General features: G+C 62.4%; 1 protein-coding gene across 8 annotated transcripts; it reads left to right on the forward strand.

Moving 5' to 3' along the window:
• Window positions 1–268: 268 nt before the first annotated feature.
• On the forward strand, window positions 269–13,806 carry Tspan32 (tetraspanin 32). Of its 8 annotated transcripts, none has more exons than XM_046444853.2 (9): window positions 299–548; window positions 1,153–1,267; window positions 2,152–2,249; window positions 6,086–6,160; window positions 9,817–9,918; window positions 10,444–10,530; window positions 12,037–12,120; window positions 12,452–12,543; window positions 13,218–13,806. In XM_046444853.2, exons 1-9 carry the CDS (start codon window positions 471–473, stop codon window positions 13,363–13,365), a joined length of 879 nt encoding a protein of 292 aa, XP_046300809.1. In that variant the 5' UTR covers window positions 299–470; the 3' UTR covers window positions 13,366–13,806. The 8 variants fall into 8 exon arrangements, with proteins under 8 accessions (XP_058435355.1, XP_046300814.1, XP_046300808.1 ...); XM_046444854.2 differs by having other exon boundaries at window positions 301–536; XM_058579374.1 differs by lacking the exons at window positions 1,153–1,267; window positions 2,152–2,249 and adding an exon at window positions 8,970–9,024 and having other exon boundaries at window positions 299–536.
• The last annotated feature ends 4,881 nt before the right edge of the window (window positions 13,807–18,687 follow it).

An 18,687-nucleotide genomic window follows, 5' to 3' on the forward strand; every position in this document is an offset into this window, starting at 1 on the left:
GGGTAGCTCCAGATAGCCCTTCTGCCTCGCCCATCATGCCCTGGAGGCTCTGAAAATCGGACTTCCTGAGGACCTTGGTTAGATCCTGCCTGTCTCCCAGTTCCTCCAGGCCTCTGTCCCCAGGCAGGTCTCCTGGGCGCAGCTCTCTCCTACACACACACTCTGCTGGGTCCTCTGGCTGCCCGTGACTTCCCAGCCTCCCCGTGGTGCCTGGTGGCCCCAGCAGGCACAGGGCCACGCCCGCCCGGGAGGCCTCGCTATCAGCAGATGCAGAGTCTGGGCCAGGCCTGGGGAGCAGGGGTGGGGGCCCTGCACTTCCTGCCTGTCCTTCACCCAGGGCACCCAGCCGCCCAGCTTTCGGGTGTGTTGACAGACGGGCGGATGCACCTACGTCCTGGGCGGGCAGCTGTGGTGCAAGGCCCTGCCTGGCAGGAAACCACGCAGAGGAGCCGAGGAGAGGGGCGACCGCCATGGGGCCCGGGAGGCGAGTCAGGGTCGCCAAGTGCCAGATGCTGGTCACCTGCTTCCTTGTCTTGGTAACAGGCAGGGTAGGCAGGAGGGTGGGGGTGGCAGGGTGGCCCAGGCCTACACGCGCACACGCACACTTACACCCGCCAGCCCTGCCGCCCGAGTCTGCCCCGGCACACTTGCGCTGGAACCCTGGTGGGCACTCCTGACATCTGGATAGGAGGGCCCTATGGACAGTGTCCATCCTCCTGAGGGACAGTGCAGGGCCTAGATGAGCCTGGGTTGGACCCAGGCCCTGGGTGGCCTGGGCCTGGGGTGGACGGGCTACGCCAGGGAAGGGGCACTGGCTACCTGGGCTCCAGGGCTCTCAGGCCTCCTCCTGCTCTGAGGGGAGGGGGTCTTCCTGGGCTGGGGAGGGGTCAGGGCTCTGCAGACTGATGGACCCAAGGTTCTGGGTCCTGGGGAAACCGTGCGATGAGTGTGTGTGTCCACGCGTGTGTGACAGTGTCTGGGTGGAGGCTTCTGAGACCACCCCAGAGACGCCCCACGGTCCTCAAGTTCAGACATCTCCTGTGAGGCCAGAATCCAGAGGGTCTGGGGTTAGACCCTGCCCTGTAGGGCCTCAAGCTCCCCACCCCTGGGACAGCTGTTGCTGCCCCATGCTCTGAGCCTGCCCATCCCCAGCTGCTGAGCCTCTCTATGGCCACCGCGATGGCTCTCCTTCACTTCGAGGACCGCTTTGCTGTGGTCAGCCGTGCATCCGTGGACAGTAACCCGTTGGAGGCCGTGCACCGCTGGGGTGAGTGAGGTCAGAGCCACCACAGGGCACAGGGGGAAGCAGGCTGCTGGTGAAGAGCTCTGGGGACGAGGGTCCAGCTCCCCAGCCCCAGCCCGTCCAGAGGAGCTGGCTTTGGGCAGGAACCAGGGGTCAGGGGCTGGAAGGAGCACCCCTGGTGTCCTGGACAATGGCTGGGATTCCTGCCCTCATCTCCCACCCCACAGGTGTGTGGGGACAGTGTGGTGTACGTGGCAGTGATGGGACAGAGGTCCCTGCTGTCAGAGCTCAGTCCACATCAGGGGCTGCCTGGAGCTGGACTTGGAGGGTCTTGTGGGATGCAGCAGTGAAATATCAGTGTTCAGAGGGCAGAGGACACTGAGGAAGGGCCAGCGCCTGCTGGGGTGGCCCCCTTCCACCAGAGCAAGGCGCCTGCTTCAGGGAGGGCATGTCCCAGCAGAAGCACCAGGGGCTCAGGAGGGCGGCTGCCCAGCGGGCGAGGGTGGGGGACACAGGCCATGAGTGTGTGCCTGCAGGTCCAGGTCTCCTGCTCCCTCGGCCGGAGCCACCCTGGAGCAGGAAGCCTGGGGCCTGGGTCTGGGCTGATAAGGCCACAGCCTCACAGGGACACCTGTCACTGGGGCGCGGTGGCAGCTTGAAGATAGCCCCTGAAGCCGGGAGAGGAGAGGAGCAGTGCCCTCCCCAGGCCCCGCTTGCTCCCTCGTCCCCCTTGCCTTGGGAGGAAGGAGGTCACTGGGCAGTGGGAGGCACATCCCTGTCTGAGGGGAAGTGTGGCCTCCCCAGAGGTCCAGCCCCACCCCCATGAGCCCCGACTTGGAGGCAGGCCCAGGCTCTGTGCCTCAGGCCCCATCCCAGGCCACCCAACCCTCCCCTCTCTTCCCACCCAGTCTTCTCCATGGGGATCAGCCTGGCGGGCCTGCTGGGCCTGGGAGCTACCCTGAGTGCTGCAGCCACCATGAGAGAGGCCCCAGGCCTCCTGGCCATGGTGAGTTCTCGGTGACCTTGGATTCCCCAGCCCCCAGACAGGGCCAGGACTGGGGAGGTCGTCAGCCCAGGGAGCACCCTGAAATGTTCAAGTGGAAACTGGTGCTAGCTGACCAGTGCACTGCCCAGGGCCTGCTTCACTCATCCTCCTCACACCAAGCAGCAGAGCCTGAAAGGTTGGGCCAGCCCTGGAGCCATCCCCCTGGAGCCATCCCCTAAGGACCTGGTTCTGGGACCCAGAGGACTCTGGGGTCGGGATTTGGGGGAGTTCCATTTCCTCTTAGGAGGAGACTAGGCCGGGCCAGGCAGAACCTTTGCCAAGCTCTCTTCTTCCCTCCCTCCCAGCTACCCGAGGGGTCTCCCTGGCCACCGGGTCTCACAGGCCTGGACCTCAACCTGGTAGAAGTGGCCCCTTTTGCTCCCAAATCTGTTTCTCCCTGTGGGCCCCATCTTGGTCCCCAACAGTCCTTATTGGCCATCCCAGAACACCTGCCCGTGACCCCCCCCATGGCCACCTTTCCTTCCCTGCTCACCTGAGCGGGGGAAGCTCCTCTCTGGTGCTCTGCCTTTCACGGGTCACTGCATTCCAGCCCTGAGGTCACCCCTTTCCCACCTCCACCCTCTGCATGTGGAGACCCCTGCCCCCGAAGGCAGGCCTCACCTCGCCCTGCCTATGAGTGGCCGGTGGGTGGCCTGTGCTGGGACCTCACTGGGCTCCCTGAGAACAGAGCCTCCTGTCTGCAGGGCCAGCGGGTCTCAGCCTAGCCCTGGGTTCAGTGCATGCCTGATGAGGACCCCAGGTCTGCAAACGTCTCCTAGCACAGGGACAGCTGGGGGCGGCTGAGCAGCTCCAACCCCACCAGGATTCCCACTCTGGGGACACAGAAGTAGGGCAGGAACAGCACCGGCCTCGAGTGGGCACTAAAACCAGGTCTGTGCAGCCTGGCTTGGGGACTGAGAGGGAGGCCCTAGTGAGGGGGTGACATGGCTGGTGGACTGTGCTCCATGAGGGTGTGTGTTTGCCGGGGGATGCCCCAGAGGGACGACAAGTCTGGCAGCCCAGAGAGACCACGAGGGCTGCCCAGAGAGGCCTGGCACCAGGGCTGCATGTCAGACACCAGGGGGCACTGTGAGCTTCGCTTGAGGCCACAGACGGGCGGCAGAGGGCAGCAGGTGGCCACAGGCTCCAGTCCCTGTACCCTCATTGGCCTGGGCTGCCTGGTCCTACCGCGGACTTCCCGGGTTCCCCAGCTGATCTGTGGCCAAGGAGGCCCAGGATTGCCAGGGTCTCAACTCTGCCTCACTGGGCTCCCTGAGAACAGAGCCTCCTGTCTGCAGGGCCAGCGGGTCTCAGCCTAGCCCTGGGTTCAGTGCATGCCTGATGAGGACCCCGGGTCTGCAAACGTCTCCTAGCACAGGGACAGTCACTCCTGGAGGGACTCCCACTCAGGGTGGTCCCCAGGGGAGCAGAGCAGCTGCAGCCAGACTCAGGGCCTGACAGGCCTTATGTGGGTCAGCCTCGCAGGCACAGCTGGGACCCCCAGCTGCATACTTGTGCAGGGCTGGGGTCCACGCCACTCCAGGCCCAGTGGGGGCTCCCACACACACTCCTGAACCCCTGCACCCTGGGCCCCAGCGCGGACAGTGAGCCCCGAAGGCTCCAGTGTCCACAGGGACGCTGGAGACCCACCAAGACAGCTGCTCCACTGGGCTGTGGGCCTGTGGCTTGCCCTCACCTGCCCCGGCCACCATGCAGGCCTGGCTGTGTGCGCACTCCACCTGTCATGTCTGAAAGCGCATGTGATGAGGCGGGGAGGGGACAGCAAGTGGAAGATTTTTTCCCCCGTGTGGTGCCTGGCTGCCCCTCCCTGCCCCTTCCTGCCCACCCCCTTCAGCCTTTGCACAGGAAATGAAGGAGTACCGTAAGCCAGAAGCTCAGCCGCCCCTCAGCCCAGAGGAAGCGATTCAAGTTGTTTACGAGTTTGTTTTCATTTCGAGCGGACGCCTGGCCTGCCCAGCATCCTCTGCAGTGTGGACGCCTCGGGAGGTCCATCCACTGCCCAAGACCCTCTCCGCAGAGAGAGAGCAGCGAGGGGCGGGCCGTGGGTGCTCTTTCTCCTGAGAATGGAATGTTTTCTGGAAAATGCTGGTCTCTGAGCTGGCTCGTGGCCTCGAGGCTGGGAGACAGTGTTGAGCGATGGCTTCCAGATGGGGAGGACAGCTCTCAGCCAGGCCCCAGCGAGGGGAGGAGGAGGAGGAGGAGGGTGAAGAGGAGGATGAAGAAGAGGGCCAGGGAGAACAGGAAGGAGAAGCAAAGAGAAGGAGGGAGAAGAGGATGAAGAAAAAGAGCAGGAGAGGAGGAGAAAGGATGGGGCAGAAGACGGAGGAGGGAGAGGATGTCAGCCAGGTCAGGGCTGACCCCAGCAGGCACATGGCACGTGGAGACGAGGGCTCCCCACTCCCGCGGAGCCTGCACCCACATTGGGAACCAGTGAGGCTGTGTCCGTGCCATCCTGGCAGATGTCTGGGGCCCCTCTGCATCTGCAGGTGTCCTATCCATGACTCCAGGGCTGCGACAGCCTGCCACAGCAGTCCCAGGCGGCAGAGAGTCCCCGGGGAGCGCATGTTGGCCAAGCCACACACTGGCATTGCTGCGGGGTGGCAGGGGACTGATGAGAGAAGAGCTGAACACGGGGCGGCTGTGGATAGAGCCTGGATCACGGTGCCAGGAGGACACTTGGTGGAGACCCAGGTCCTGTGTCACCAGATGGGTCTATGGTGGGGAGTGTCCCCAGGGCTCTCAGTCTGAAAGGAACCTCTGAAACTGTCCCCAAAGTGGGGAGGGCTCATGTGCAGTTTTCAGGGGAGAGGTCCACAATGTCCATCAGCTTCTTCAATGGGGAGGGTCTCAAAAGTCTGGACCGTGAAAGAAAGGAGGGCAGTGTGGGGGGAGCTGGTGAGCAGCGGGTGGTGCCCCACACGTCTAGAGCCCGGGGAGATAGCTGCTGTGGTCCTGCGGACAAGCAGGGGCGTGGAGGAAGTGCTGGCATCTCACCCAGAGGGGAGGGTGGCCACAGCACCCCCAGGTGTGACTCCTCTCCCTGTCCCCAGTTCCTTCCACCCAGAGGACTGGCTCCCCAGGCTGCAGACTGTGTCCTGGGGCCAGCCCAGCTGTGAGGTTGGCTGCACCCTTCCTTCACCAGGCATGTTTCTGAAAACAAAGCAAAGCAACCTTCTTCCTTGAGGAGGGGCTCCGCTTCCCTGGGGGAATCCTGGGGCAGGAGGCTCTGCCTGGCCCTCCTGGGTAAATGTTCTCGCTGAAGCCCTCCAGTGGACAGGGTCTCGTCACCCCAGGGATGGGCTGCCCTTCCTGGGGCGGGCAGTGTGGTACTGTGATTGACAGGCCCTCTAGAGCCAGCAGGGAGTAGGGGAGGGGGGATTTCCAAAACAGGTCCAGAAGAAGTGACGGGAAAGGGACCCACCAGCGAGTCTTCCCGTTGTCCTAAGTCTCCCCTTTAGGCAAGGAGGATTGGGGCTCAAACCCATACCTCAAACTGGTTCTGGGGGCACACACCTGTAATCTTGGAGACTTGGGAGGCTGAGGCAGGAGGATCACATGTCCAAGGCCAGTCTCAACGACTTAGCGAGGCCCTATCTCAAAATGTAAAATAAAGCTGGCTGAGGATGCAGTTCAGTGGTAGAGCCCCTGGTTTCACGTCCCAGGACCACAAAACCAAACCGCTCACCTCCGTCTAGGGAGCAGCCTCTCTGCACACCAGCTGCCAGCCCACCCAGGCCACACGCCTGCACACAGTGACCAGGCCCCTTTGTTCCCAGGGCTTCCTGTGCTTCGCCCTGGTGTTCTGCAGCCTGGTGCAGGTGGCCTTCTGGAGGTTCCACAACCCCACCCAGGTGAGTGCCTGCCGTCCCACCTGCAGCTGAGGGCTGGGAGCGTGCCCAGTGTGTGGTGGGGGAGGGGCCCACTGGCTGACTGTTGCTGCCTCTGTGCAGAGTCAGGGTGGTCTCTCCTGGGCTAGGGGAGGAGGGGAGAGCACTGCCCCTCCCTTGTCCCTCTGCAGACACCCCAGGCCTTGGAAGATGCAACTGGGGGAGGTGGGTCTGAGAGACGGACTGGAGGGGTGCTACATTCCAGGAAATGCACAGAATGGGCTGGGGATGTGGCCGCCTGGTAGAGGGCTTGCCCAGAAAATGCACAAAGAGGAGGCAGGGATGACGGCGTGTAGGAGGGGCTGGAGGACAGTGGTGGGCAAGTCCTGGCCTCGTGGGCAGCACGGCTGCTGTCCTGTTCCGGACACTGACCTGCCCGGTGGCCCAGCGGTAGGGTCCAAGGGTATCCTGGCTGAAAATCTGTAGGTTGGAGAGGAGGGAAGGCCCCTTGTGCCCCAGCATCGGGCAGAGGCTGGCAGCAGAACTCAGGCCCCAGCGGGCCCTGGAGAGCCCAGAGCAGGCAGGCCCCGGGGGCAGGCCTGGAGCCTGGGGCTGGCGCCTAGCTCCACACAGGGCAAGAAAGCCCAGGTGCTACGGAGGTGACTCCTGGGGTCCTCAAGGGTTCAGTTATCTGACACACAATCCCCAGTAGACATGCAAGATACTAGGCTCGCAGCCATGGCTGCAGCAGAAGATCCTCTGGAGGCCTCTGAGTGGCCAGTCACAGCTTTGCAGATGGAGGGCCTGCCCTCTGGGGCCACCTGGGCATGCTCAGATGGAGGGCTCTTTGCCCAGAGTTGAGGCGTCTTCTCTCTTCCCAAAGTTCTCACCAAAGTGCCCACCCCTGAGACCAGAGAGAGGGAAATCCACTTCCTCTGGCCCAGAAGGATCTGGAGGGGGCAGAGCCCCTGACAGCTGGGGTTCTGGGCAGGAGGACCCAGCAGCACAGCTGGAGGAGAGGAGGACCAGGCCAGCATTTGGGCATCACGTTTCCTGTCCACTGAGGAAGGAGCGATCTGGCCAGCTGGAGGTCTGGGTCACAGCTTGGGTGACCTGGTCAAGACAGCTGCCAAGTACCCTGGGCTGGCTGGGGCTCTGAGCCTAGGACTAACAGTTCAAGAGAGAGGGGTCCTCGCAGGGCCCACCAGACAGAGGCCAGCTGGGACGTGTTGGTCAGGTCCTGACAGAGGCCTAGTGGGTGAGGAAGGCCAGAAGACAGAGCTGTCTACACTGCTCAGGCTGAGGTGGGCTCCAGGGTCCAGCCAGGCCAGTCACCCCGTCCCCCTGCACCTCCCCAGAGGGCCCCCTAAGATGTGCTGAAGCAAGTAGCGGCTCAAGATGGCTACCAGGGCCACTGCAGCTGGCAGGCCCGAGGACAGGAGGAAAGCCCAGGCCCGGCCAGGGCTGAGAGTGGGGTGCCCTTTCTATGCCCCACTCCAAGGAGCCCCCACTCAGGGGGTCCCCAGATGTCACTTCCCAGGCACCAGCAGGCAACTGGAGGCTGTGGAGGGCAGCGATGCAGACCAGGCCGTGGGGCGAAGAGGCTGCTGGTCACTGCTGTGGCCTCATGGCCACTGCTCAGCAACCTCCTGCTGTCCCCAGAAGTCTGTGGGGAAGATGGATTGCCCATGCAGAGACTGAGCCCGGTAGTAGGAGGCGCATCCTCAGGGTGGGCAAGTCCCCTCCCTGAATGCTCTGAGCTTAGCCTTCAGGGAAGATTCACAGACCCTCTGCAGCTCCTCATGGGATCTCCTACCTGGCCCCAGGACCTATTGGTGCCACCCTGGACCATTGAGGGGGCAGGATACCCTGGCAGGTATCCGAGAAGACCCTGTGTTGGGGGTGAGCCCCCGGGTCCGTCCCAAACCCTAACCCTCAGTCCGCAGCACCATGAAGTGCAAGATCTGATGGACGTGAGTGCCGTAGCTCAGTCCCCTGGCCAGCACGGCTGCTCCCTGGACAGCTGCAGATGAGGCTCAGAGCCCCAGCATCCACCCCTGGTTTTCCCCTGAGTAACATGGGCCTGGGCCGTACAGAGTCCCCTGAACCCCATAACTGAACCAGCCCTGCAGAGAGGGTCCAGCCTGGCCTTCCAGGGCCCCTAGAGCCAGGTGGTGGGGTCTGGGGCAGGGGACCCTGCCCCAGGGCACCCTCCCTTGGTCAGAGAGACACCTGCCAGGCCAAGTAAGTCCCTCCTCGGCCCACAGAGGCATTATTTACTGCCCTGCAGGAACAGGGAGAGCTGGTCCTAGGAGCATGGGGTCCTCTCTAGGCCATGATGGGCTGGCAGGGGAGATAAAGTCATTGCAGTTCGGAAGGAGGACCTGGCCCCCCAGGTCAGCTCCAAAGGCCCCTCACCCTCCCCAGGTCCTCCTCCCACGAGGACACAGTGGCCCAGCAGGGCCCAGCTCCCGTGCACACGCCAGGAGACTGAAGCCCAGAGAGAGCCCTGGCCCAGATTCGCAGTGACTGAGGCCACTTGGCACCCGCGCCCTGGGGGTGGGGGAGGACGGAGCCGTGTTTGGGATGACTCATGAGGATGTCTGACTTTTGTTAACCATCAGTGCAGAGAGATCAATCTGTGCCAGGAGCGGTGTTTGGCTCAGAAGTTCTGTCTGGCACCGAAGGGATCTGGGCTTGGGCAGGGCCAGCTGAGCTCCAGTGCCCGCCTGCCCACAGGCCCACCCAGACCTGCAGTCTGTTGATGGGGCCTGCTGTGGGGACCAGGCCCCAGAGAAACAGGGCTGTGAGATAGTCCCCTTCCTTTCTGTAGGGCAGGCACACGTGGCCAGAGCCAACACTGGTCCTCCTTCACCCTGGCCCTCCAGGTGAGTCCCAGCTGTCTGCATGGCATGGAGTGGAAGGGACTCAGGGCCTCCGAGACAGGAAGAGGCCTCAGGGGCCTCCTGGGCCAGGAGACCAGGGACGGTCAGGGATGGCTTCCTGGAATAGGGGGACTCCACCTGGCTTCTGGGGGAATACTTGGCCAGAAGAGGGCATTTGGGGCAGGGCATGGGAAGAGGCAGCAAAGCCGCCCTCGGGACAGCAGAGGCACGGAGGTCTAGGGATGTTGGGTGAGGAGGGAAGCCAGCCAGCCTGGTCCACACCAGCCTCTGCCCCAAGTGGCCTCGACCTCCTGGAGTGGAACCTGGGTGCCCAGGCGTCCCTGCCCAGAGGCCTTATGTGGAGCCCAGTGCCCAGGACTCTGCATGGCTCTGGAGAGAGACCTACAAGCACCTTTGGGGGCTGAGACCTGGCCCCAGCCCTCTCCTGAGACTCCTTGCTGGTCCCATTCATGGCACATGCCCAGACCACAGCAGAAGGTGGACACTTCCCTTGGCCACACTCCCCAGGGCCACAGCTGAGGGACATAGCCTCTGCTTTATCCCTCAGGCCCCCCTGGGGGAGCAGGAGGCCACATGGCAGGCCATCATGGGGAAAGAGGCCCACAACTGAAGCCCAGGACCCCTGTGACTGGTGCCCAGAGCCTCTGGAGCTTCCCCTAGAGGAGGGAATTGTGGGACTTTGGGCCCTGCCTGGCCTCTAGGAGCTGCATGGTGGAGCCAGGGTTCACGGGAGCCCCCCCGGGCCCAGGCTTTCCTGTGGTGCTCTTGGTGCAGGTGGAGGACGCCATGCTGGACACCTACGACCTGGTGTATGATGAGGCCGTGAGGAGCCCGTCCAGCATCCAGGGGCCCAAGCTGGCTGCCATCCAGGACACGGTGAGTAGGGGCAGGGCCTTCCCCTTGCCAGCAGTGCCACAGGTGGTCAACCTCAGTGTGCTACACAGAATGGGCACTGGACACCCTCCCGAGTCAGCCATCCTGGGCCAGCCCTGGGGGTTCCCAGGACACAGGCCATGGCTGCCCACTTTCAGGTAGGATAAGAGCTCCAGTCCTCTCCCCCGGACGGCTGCCCACAGAATCTTTGGGCCAGACACAAAGTGAAAAGGCAGGTCCTGTTCAAGCGTGGTTAAGGATTTCCAGATGGCGAGGACAGAGTGTTAGAACAAGTGGGCGCTCTGTCTGCCACCGCACCGTGGCCCCACAGTGAGGGTTACAGGGAAGGCCTCCCCCTGGCTAGGCCCAGGCTGCCAGTGGCTGTGCCCAGCAGAAGCAACTGTGACCCAGGAAGCCCTGCCTCTAGGGGCCGGTTCTGCAGGACCCACCTAGGTCATTTGTCCATGGGTGCCTCCGTTTCCCCACCATCCTGACCACTGCCCACAGCTCCCTGCATCTGTCTTACAGTTTCTGTGCTGTGGAAAGAGGTCCCCTTTCCAACTTCTGGGAAGCAGGGAAGCCGACCCGTGTCGGGGCGAGGAGGCAGCGAGAGAGGTAAGGAGTAGGCAGAGCCTCCTGGCCAAGCAGGACGCAGGCCTCGGGCAGAGCCCCACGGACATCCTGGACCTGGTTTTCCCCACACCCTCGGAGCCTTCGTGGAAGGGCCTAGGGAAGGGTCCCCTGGGAGGGAGGCAGCAGGTGGCTACTGTGCAAGAAGCTCACAGCAGCCAGCTTGACCCTGGCCTCAGCCGAGGCCCCTTCTGTCAGCTGGACACCAGGCACGGGCTCCACTCACCCCTTCACACAGCTCCCAGCTGGGTGCTCCCTAAGGCTAGGTGGACCGACCCTCAGAAACTTCTAGAAGCTTACAGAAAAGGTCTCTGTGCCGGAACCCAGAGAGGGTATCGGGTCTGGCTGGGGGAAGCAGCAGGAAGGGCATTCCAGGAGGACAGCTGAGCTGAGGGCCGCCCTGGCCAGGCCGTGGCCCTTCCTGCTGGCCTAGACTGGGACTTGGCCTGGCCTCCCTTCTCCCCTGCTGCGACGCCCCACTGTCCTGGAAATAGACTGGCCCTATCTCCTGTGGATGTGCCTGGCGACCCTCCAAGAAACGGAGGAGGGTGGGAAATGGCTTGAGGCCCAGAAGGACCGTCCACTGCGCCCCCACCCCCAGGGCCAGTGTGCTGGGAGGGACTGAGCCAGGGAGCCCTTCCACCCAAGGGCAGTCCGCAGGACCCACTGCAAAACATAGGCCGGGGCCTGGCTGTAAATGCCCCCGGGGGGAAGCAGGGGCCAGCTGGTGTGGGCCAGGAGGACGGAGGGTGGGACGACACCCGGGTGGCTCCTGGGTCCTTTGTCCCTCTGGGAACTGGAATCCCAGAAGCAAAGGCAAGTTGGGGCCCAGCGAAGAATGAAGGGACTTTTGTTCTTGTCCAGGAGAAAGAGAAGCAGGAGGTGAATCTCAGCTTCGGCCCTGGGGGCCGGGGGGCCGGGGTCCCGGTGAAGGCGTGAGCGGGTTACTGAGTGGGACGGGCCCGTGTCCTTTAACGTCGGGAAGCCAGAGGCCACTTTGGCAGCTGCCTTAGAGCCCACAGTTCTTGGCCAGCACATCTGGGGCAGGCAGAGATTCAGGGGTCACCCAGGCAGCATGAGACCAGCGCGGGCAGATGCCACCATGCCATGACACCGCCTCTCTTCTGGGGCGGACAGCTCAGGGGCAGCGAGGGAAGCCCCTCACCCCTCCCCGGGCTGCTCCTCTGTGCTCCCTGTGAGCTCTAGACACTGAGGTGCTGTGCTGCCTTTGGCCACCTGCAGGAGCTGGACACATGGCCAGTACAGGAGCCCAGGGCAGCTTGGCCAGCCCCGTGCTCCGTGGTTTCACCTGCCCTTGCTCCTCATCCAGAGCTCGGGGTGATTCTCCCCAGGAAGGTGTTGCACCCCAAGTTCCCACAACCTGACTTTGGCTGGGTAGGGTCCTGCGTCTCCGTGGCTCCTCAGAGGCTGGTCACGCCGGGCAGGGAGGTCCTGCCAGGGTGGGCACCATGTACGCTGCACCCTGCCTAGGACTGTCTGCAGAGCGTCCGGAGCTTCCTGAAGACACCGCAGAACATTGCCTCCATGCTGACCAGCACCGGCCTGGCCCTCATGGTACCCGCCCTCGCTCGATGCCCCTTCCCAATCCCTCCCCTCGCCCTGTGGAGACCCAGACATGGCCCTTGGTCCAGGGGCCACAGAAGGCAGGATGAGGCAGCCTCCAGCTGACAGCCTCGGCCAGGACACCCGGCCCTGGGCCACGCCAGGGTCCTCAGGGAGGACCAGCCACGGATCCAGGAGGTGGCCTTGGGGGGTTCAGGGTCTGCCTTGCTCCTTTCCTAAGACACCTGGGCCCCTCCCAGTGCTGCGAAATCCAGACCCCTCGGGGCTCCCCACCCCGGTGCTGTGTCCCTGCCGACTCGGGGACATCTGGTTGCTCCATCAGGTCTACGCCATGCTGCTGAGCTCCTTCCTCTGCTTTGCCGTCCGCTCCGGCCGTGGCTTGGACCGCAGAGGCAAATACACCCTGCCTCCACGGTAGGCCCCGTGTGCACTGGATGCCCTCCAGGGCCCTACAGCCCTGAAGGAGGCCCAAAGGTGTCTGTGTCTGTCTGGGTGGGCGGGTCCCCTGGACCAAGGGCCATGTCTGGGTCTCCAGAGGAAGCACTTGGACGGTCAGCTCCACTGGGCGGGGCTAGACCAGTATACACTCCACACTACCCACCTCCAGTCCCTGCCAAGACCTGGCCTGGCACCTGCTACGCAGAGACACTGGCACAGAGAGGTGCGCGCTGCCAGGGCCCCCAGGCACAGCCCCAGGCCAGGACCTCTATCAGGACTCCCCAGGCCCAGAAGCCACAAGTCCTCCTGCTCCCGTGTGCTTGGCCACCCCTGCCTGTCAGCTCCAGTCACCCCACCTGCTTGCCCCACTCTGGTCATCTGGGTCCCTCCCTGCCTGGGATCCTGCCTAGCCCCTCGTGTTCTCAGACAGCCTCTTGTCCCCCAAAGAGCATTCTGGGACAGACTCACAGTGCTCCTAGAATGTTCTAGAACAGCCTCCGTTCTGCTCTAGAATGTTCTACAACAGCCTCACAGTCCCCTCCAGAACATTCTATGTCAACCTCACGGTCTTCCCTAGAGTGTTCTGGAACAGATTCACAGTCTCCTCTAGAACATTCTAGAATGGCCTCACCATTCTTTCTGCTTCTTAGAGCCTGTAGCTGCCAGGCCCAGGAGCCCAGCCACTTCACACTCTCCCAGGGTGGACCTGTACCTCGACGCTCCTCTGAAGCAGAGGCTCTGGCTGGCCATCGGGGTCCAAGAGGATGCTTGCATGACCCTCATCTGCTCCAGAGCTAACCATCTGATTCGACCCTGTCCTGCCACTCGTCTGCCCACAGACGGGAGGCACCAGCCACAGGCCCCACAGGACCCTTCAGGAAGATGAGCTCCGTCCTTCAGGTGGAGGGTATGGGGAAGGACAGAAGACCGGCCAGATAAACAGACTCTGTGCAGAGCAGAGGGAGCCCAGGGTGGTCCTCTGACGCTGCAGAATGGAATGGGGCGAGAAGAGAGCAAGCAGGGCCGCGGGGAGGACCAGAGCGCCGGTCAGGACACCACCCAGGGACTGCCGCTGCTGTCCTAGGCAGAGGCCGCACTCTGGGGTCCCCACAGACCGGACCTGACTGCCTGTCTCAAAAGGCAAGCAGGCGACAGTGGGACAGAACTCAGCGGGCTCTCAGGGAGGCAGCTGGGGTGTGGACCTACGCCCCGTCCTCCGGGGCCAACTGCAGCTGGAGATGACGGGGGGGGGGCGGAGGGGGGGGCTGCAAAGCTGGTCCTGTCAGGTCACAACCCAGTCATTTTTCTGGGACTGTCACACAGACACTTAAACTGCTCTGCTCTTTCCATGTGCTCCTCTTCCTGCTCTAACAAACATGGCGGCCCACGGCTCTGAGGTCAGAGTCCGGGTGGGCTGGGTGGGCTCTCCCCTCAGGGTCTCACAGGCCAAGGTCTCCTGGGGACAGGCAGGCGGGGCCTTGAGCTGCCCAGTCCTCCTCCTGTGGCCACCCTCACTCAACCACAAGGGCAGGGGACGCCTCCTCAAGCTTCAGACCCTCCACTTCACCAGCTAAGAGTCCTGTGCTCCGAGGTCCATGAGGGGTCGAGGCCCCCGCACCCCCTCCTGACTGAAAGAGGATCTTTTCAACTTGGTGAACACACATAACACGAAGCTCCCGATCCCCGTCATGGCTCAGTGCCTGACCGGGGCACTGAGCACGTCCACCCTGCTGTGCCACCATCACCACTGTCCACCTCCAGAGCTTTCCCTTCCCCCAAAACTGACGCTCTGTCCCCCAGATGCTGGCTCCCAGCTCCCCCAGCCACTGCAACCTCCCCCCACCCCGCCCGATTTCTGTCCCTGTGGATCTGTGACTCAGGGACCTCACAGAAATGGAATCTCATAGCGCTTGTCCTTTCGTGGACAGCTTATCGCACCCAGAATAGCACCCTCCAGCTCCACCATGTGCAGCGTGTCAGGACTCCTGAAGGAGAAACCTGATCGCGTTGACAGAGATGTCACAGGCACGGGTTCTGAGGGATTTGCCAGGAGCGAGCCGTGCTATTAACGCGGACTGGGCGCGTCTGTCTTTCCATGATTCAGAGTGCACTGAGCGACAGCGGATTCACAAGCCGCACTGTCCGTCACAGACACCCTGGTTCACTCGGTGGTGGGACCGTGCTGTGGCACCCACAGGTGCTTCTATTCCATGCCACTCGTTTTTGCTTTTTAATATTTTTTTTGTTGTCAATGGACCTTGATTTTTATTTATTTACTTACATGCAGTGGTGAGAATCAAACCCAGAGCCTCACACACGCTAGGCCACTGCTCGACCGCTGAGCCCCAGCCCCACCCTCCATGCCAATCTTCAGTGCAACATCTCTCACTCAAGTCTCAGGCGGCACTTTACACGGTGACCTGTGGGTCACAGAACGGCCCAGAAGGGCCAGCAGTGGCCACAGGGTCAGACACAGAGCGGAGCATAGGCAGAGGTGATGGGATGCGGGTGGCAGATAAGGGTCCTGCGGGACCAGCACAAAGTCCAGCCAAGAAGCCCGAGGGACAGACTGCGCCGGGCGCTGCCCACCTCTCACCTGCTGAGCCATCTTGGGTGGTCTCCTTCCACACGCTCCAGCTGAGGGTGCTCTGGGGGGTCAGATACACTCACAGGCTGGTGCCCGGGTAGAGGTTTGACAGGCCCCTGCGTCCACATGCCTCTGCCCCAACCCCAAGGTGCACGCATGGTCCTTTCTCTTAGCACAACTTCGTCATCCGTTCATGCCTCGAGGTGGCTGCCGCCGGCTTACTCTTTTCCTTAACTCCTGTGCGTCCATCCTCGGTGGTCTCCGGCTTGCCCAGAAGAGTCACCAGGTCACTCTGCCTTAGGGCTGGACTGACATGGAGACACTCAGGGCAAAGTGCTGCTCTGTGGAACAGAGTGACTCGGGGCTGGACACAGCCTGCTCCACAGGATTCAGTCAGGACGTGGGGTGGGCGGGGTGATTCGGAGATCCTGCTGCACCAGCCACCGTCACTGGACACTCACCCACCTCTGTGTTGAGCCACCTGCATGTCCGCAGAATTCAGTCCACCTCCTAGTCCTGGGGAGCACCAGGTTGGCCCAGCTCAGGGCAGAGCTTCCACTGGGGGAGGGGCCCCTGCCCCCACCAAGGCCACGCGAGAGCCCCCCCAAATGTAAACCATCCCACGATGCACAGCCCAAAAGGACGAAGCCCATGCGTCCCCCCTTGTCCTCCTGCTCACACAGATACACTTCCCAGCAAGAGTTCAGGGTGATCCCAGCATCACCAAGAACACGCTCACCCCACATAAAGCACTTGCCGCAGGATTCACCCCCCCAAAGGGAGACACCCCAATGTCTTGAGGCTTCTGGGCCCCAGCAGCCCCGGGTCTCCAGGGGTTGCTCCCCTCTGGTGCTGCAGCCTGAGAAGCCGAGTGGAGGAGGACACCAGGACACCCTGTACACTGTGGGGGGAGTGGAGGGAAAGGAGGGCCAGAGCCTGCCGGCTTCACCCAGCGCAGGGGAAGCTCCCCTTCACATCCCTCCCTCTTACCTCACTCTGGCCTCCGGGGACAGGCATCACCTGAGTGGCCCAGACTCTGGGAGGCCTCACCTGGGCCTTCTTTGACTCCACAGCACCCAGCGCTCTGTCACTCCCCCACTTAGAGCCTGGAGCAGGAGCAGGAGGTGGAGGCGCCCTTGGCTAGGAGGAGGAGCTCCCTGGGCATCCCTGCCTGGCCTGCACCTCCTGCCCCCCGGAGCAGGGAGACGGGGCTGGGCCGGGGGCCTGGGGCAAGCCCGACACCTTCCCACCCCACCCCTCGCCCAGAGACAAGGCACTGAGACAACTGACCTGCTAGGAGGGTCCCCCAGAGGAGTCACCAGGCAGTGACCACCTCCTCAGAGTCTATTGCTGCTGCGGCCTTTGCCTGCTTCTCCCGGAGGTGCTGGGGCAAGGAGAGGCCTGGGGCCACCTAAACCCACCCATTTCCCCTCGTTAGCACCCCAGCCATCACCCAGGCCCTCTTACGAGGAGCCCAGGGGCCACCCACAGCTGTTTTGTGCTGGGGCTGAAGCTTTCCTTGTTGGCTACTAAGATCTCCAAACCGGCGTGTAAGTCCTGAAGGGCCCCGAGGCTCGGCTTTTTCTGGGACTTCTCCTAGGCCACGCCCACAGTGCTGCCCCTCTGCACCCCCCGAGCCCCGACCTGCAGATTCTGGCTGGGGAAACAGCACCCACTGGCTGCTGGTGGGCGGTGGCACCTCACAGGGTGTCGAGGCCGCCTCCTCTAGCTGTGGCCCTGATTGATGCCTGGGAAGCTAGACGTGAACGCACAGGGCGTCTCCTTTGAGCACAGGGTCGATGGCAGCCCTGGTGGGTCCCGAGCCACCTCCCATGGTCCCCAGGGTTTGGCCGGGAGGCCATTTCTCATCCAGAAACAATGACAGGTAGAGCCACAGCATGCCCTGAGAGCCCCCCCAGGTCTTCAGTACTCAGTTTAATCCCATCTGAGCATCGGGAGGGCAGAAGTGAGTCCACTCTGTTGTTCAAGGAGGGTCTTCAGAAGTCGATGTGATCAGATAAGGTCGCCAGGGTGGGCCCCATGACTGAGTCCTGGAGGCTTTATAAGAAGAGGGAGACCAAAGACGCACCCATGCTCCCTCTGTCCCGCCACGTGATGCCCGGCCCCACCCCAGGGCTCTGCCAGCAGGGAGGCCATCTCCAGGTCTAGAACCATGAGATGAAATAAACCTCTTTTCTTGAAAAGAAGATCCTGCGTCAGGATTCACATTACAGCAAAGAAACGTGGACTAATGTGGAAAACTGGCTCTTTACTGTAACTGCGCCTGACCACGGGGAGGCGGCTTAGGAGCTGGGCAGCAGAGGGAGGGGGGGAGAGGCTCGGAGGGGAGGTGGGGCCCTATGGCAGATCTGGTGGGGACTCAAGGACAGAGAGACAAACAGAGCACCGGTGTCCTGGAGGCTGGCGTGGGTTGTGACAGGAAGCTGACAGGAGTGGGACGCTGTGCGGAGGGACTTTCCCGCGGAGACCTGGGTTCCACTGGGAACGGGGCTAAAGGTCTCCCTCGTTAGGCTGAGGCAAAACTCGGACACCTTGGGCCGTGACCGGGACCGTGGGGGAGGCTGCAGCCAAGAAGGACCGACAGGCTCTGGTGAGAGGAGATTTTGAAGTGATGGGACTTTGGGGCCGTGGCTTCAGTGTCACTGGCTCAGTCAGATTTACAGCGAGGCCCTGGAAAGATGGGAGACCCACAGGCTGGGCGGGTGTGATGGAGACGGCTTGCTGAGGAGCCCACAGGTCAAGGGAGGTGTGGCTTCCACGGGGACACCGAGCAGTCCCCTGGGGCATCTCAGAGGTCTTGGTGAAGCACTCTGCTCCGGGGAGTCCGGCTGGAGGAGGGATCCCCGTGCACTTCCAAGTGCTTGTCCCCAGGCACAAGCTCACCAGTCCCGATGGGTGCTCCGGCCTGGACATGGCCTTGTCACATTTAACCCCTGACCTGTAATGCCAGATTCGTGGGACCCCAAAAGACCTCCAGGAGCCGAATCCGATGCAATCACAAGAGTCTTTACTGCAAGCTCGAGCCTGGACTCACAACCGTTCCCGACGCAGCGGTCCCAGGGAATGAATCCTGGTCCTTTGTCCAGTGAGATTTTATAGGATTTGGGGGATACTCTGCATCACAACATCACACAGCAAATCATTCCATACCGCGGGAAAGTCAAACAACAGCTCTTAACATTGATTAGCACATTCACTGGCGGGAACAAGTTGGGTAGGGGTGACTGGTTAGTACAAGAGGGGGATTCCTTTGATCTGATTGGTTTAGGCCACGAGGGGTGTACGTGCTGAACTACATGGTTTCCTAACATGTTATCAACCACCATAAACTACTGGGGGGTCATCTGGCATCCTGGGTATTTCCCTGTCTCATGCTGATTGGAGGTTGCTAGGGGGTTGCTAGGGTCCTCACCTAGCCTGACTGAGTCAGGGACACCTGGCCGCAGATCTCTCCTGTTATTTACAAACAACTCAGCAGGGGGGTATGTGCCTAGGAGTGCTCTGTAGTTTTT

This window comes from Marmota monax, unplaced genomic scaffold, assembly GCF_021218885.2.
Source record: "Marmota monax isolate L192 unplaced genomic scaffold, Marmota_monax_Labrador192_F-V1.1 WCK01_AAM20220418_F8-fsc00038, whole genome shotgun sequence".
NCBI classification, from domain to species: Eukaryota; Metazoa; Chordata; class Mammalia; order Rodentia; family Sciuridae; genus Marmota; species Marmota monax.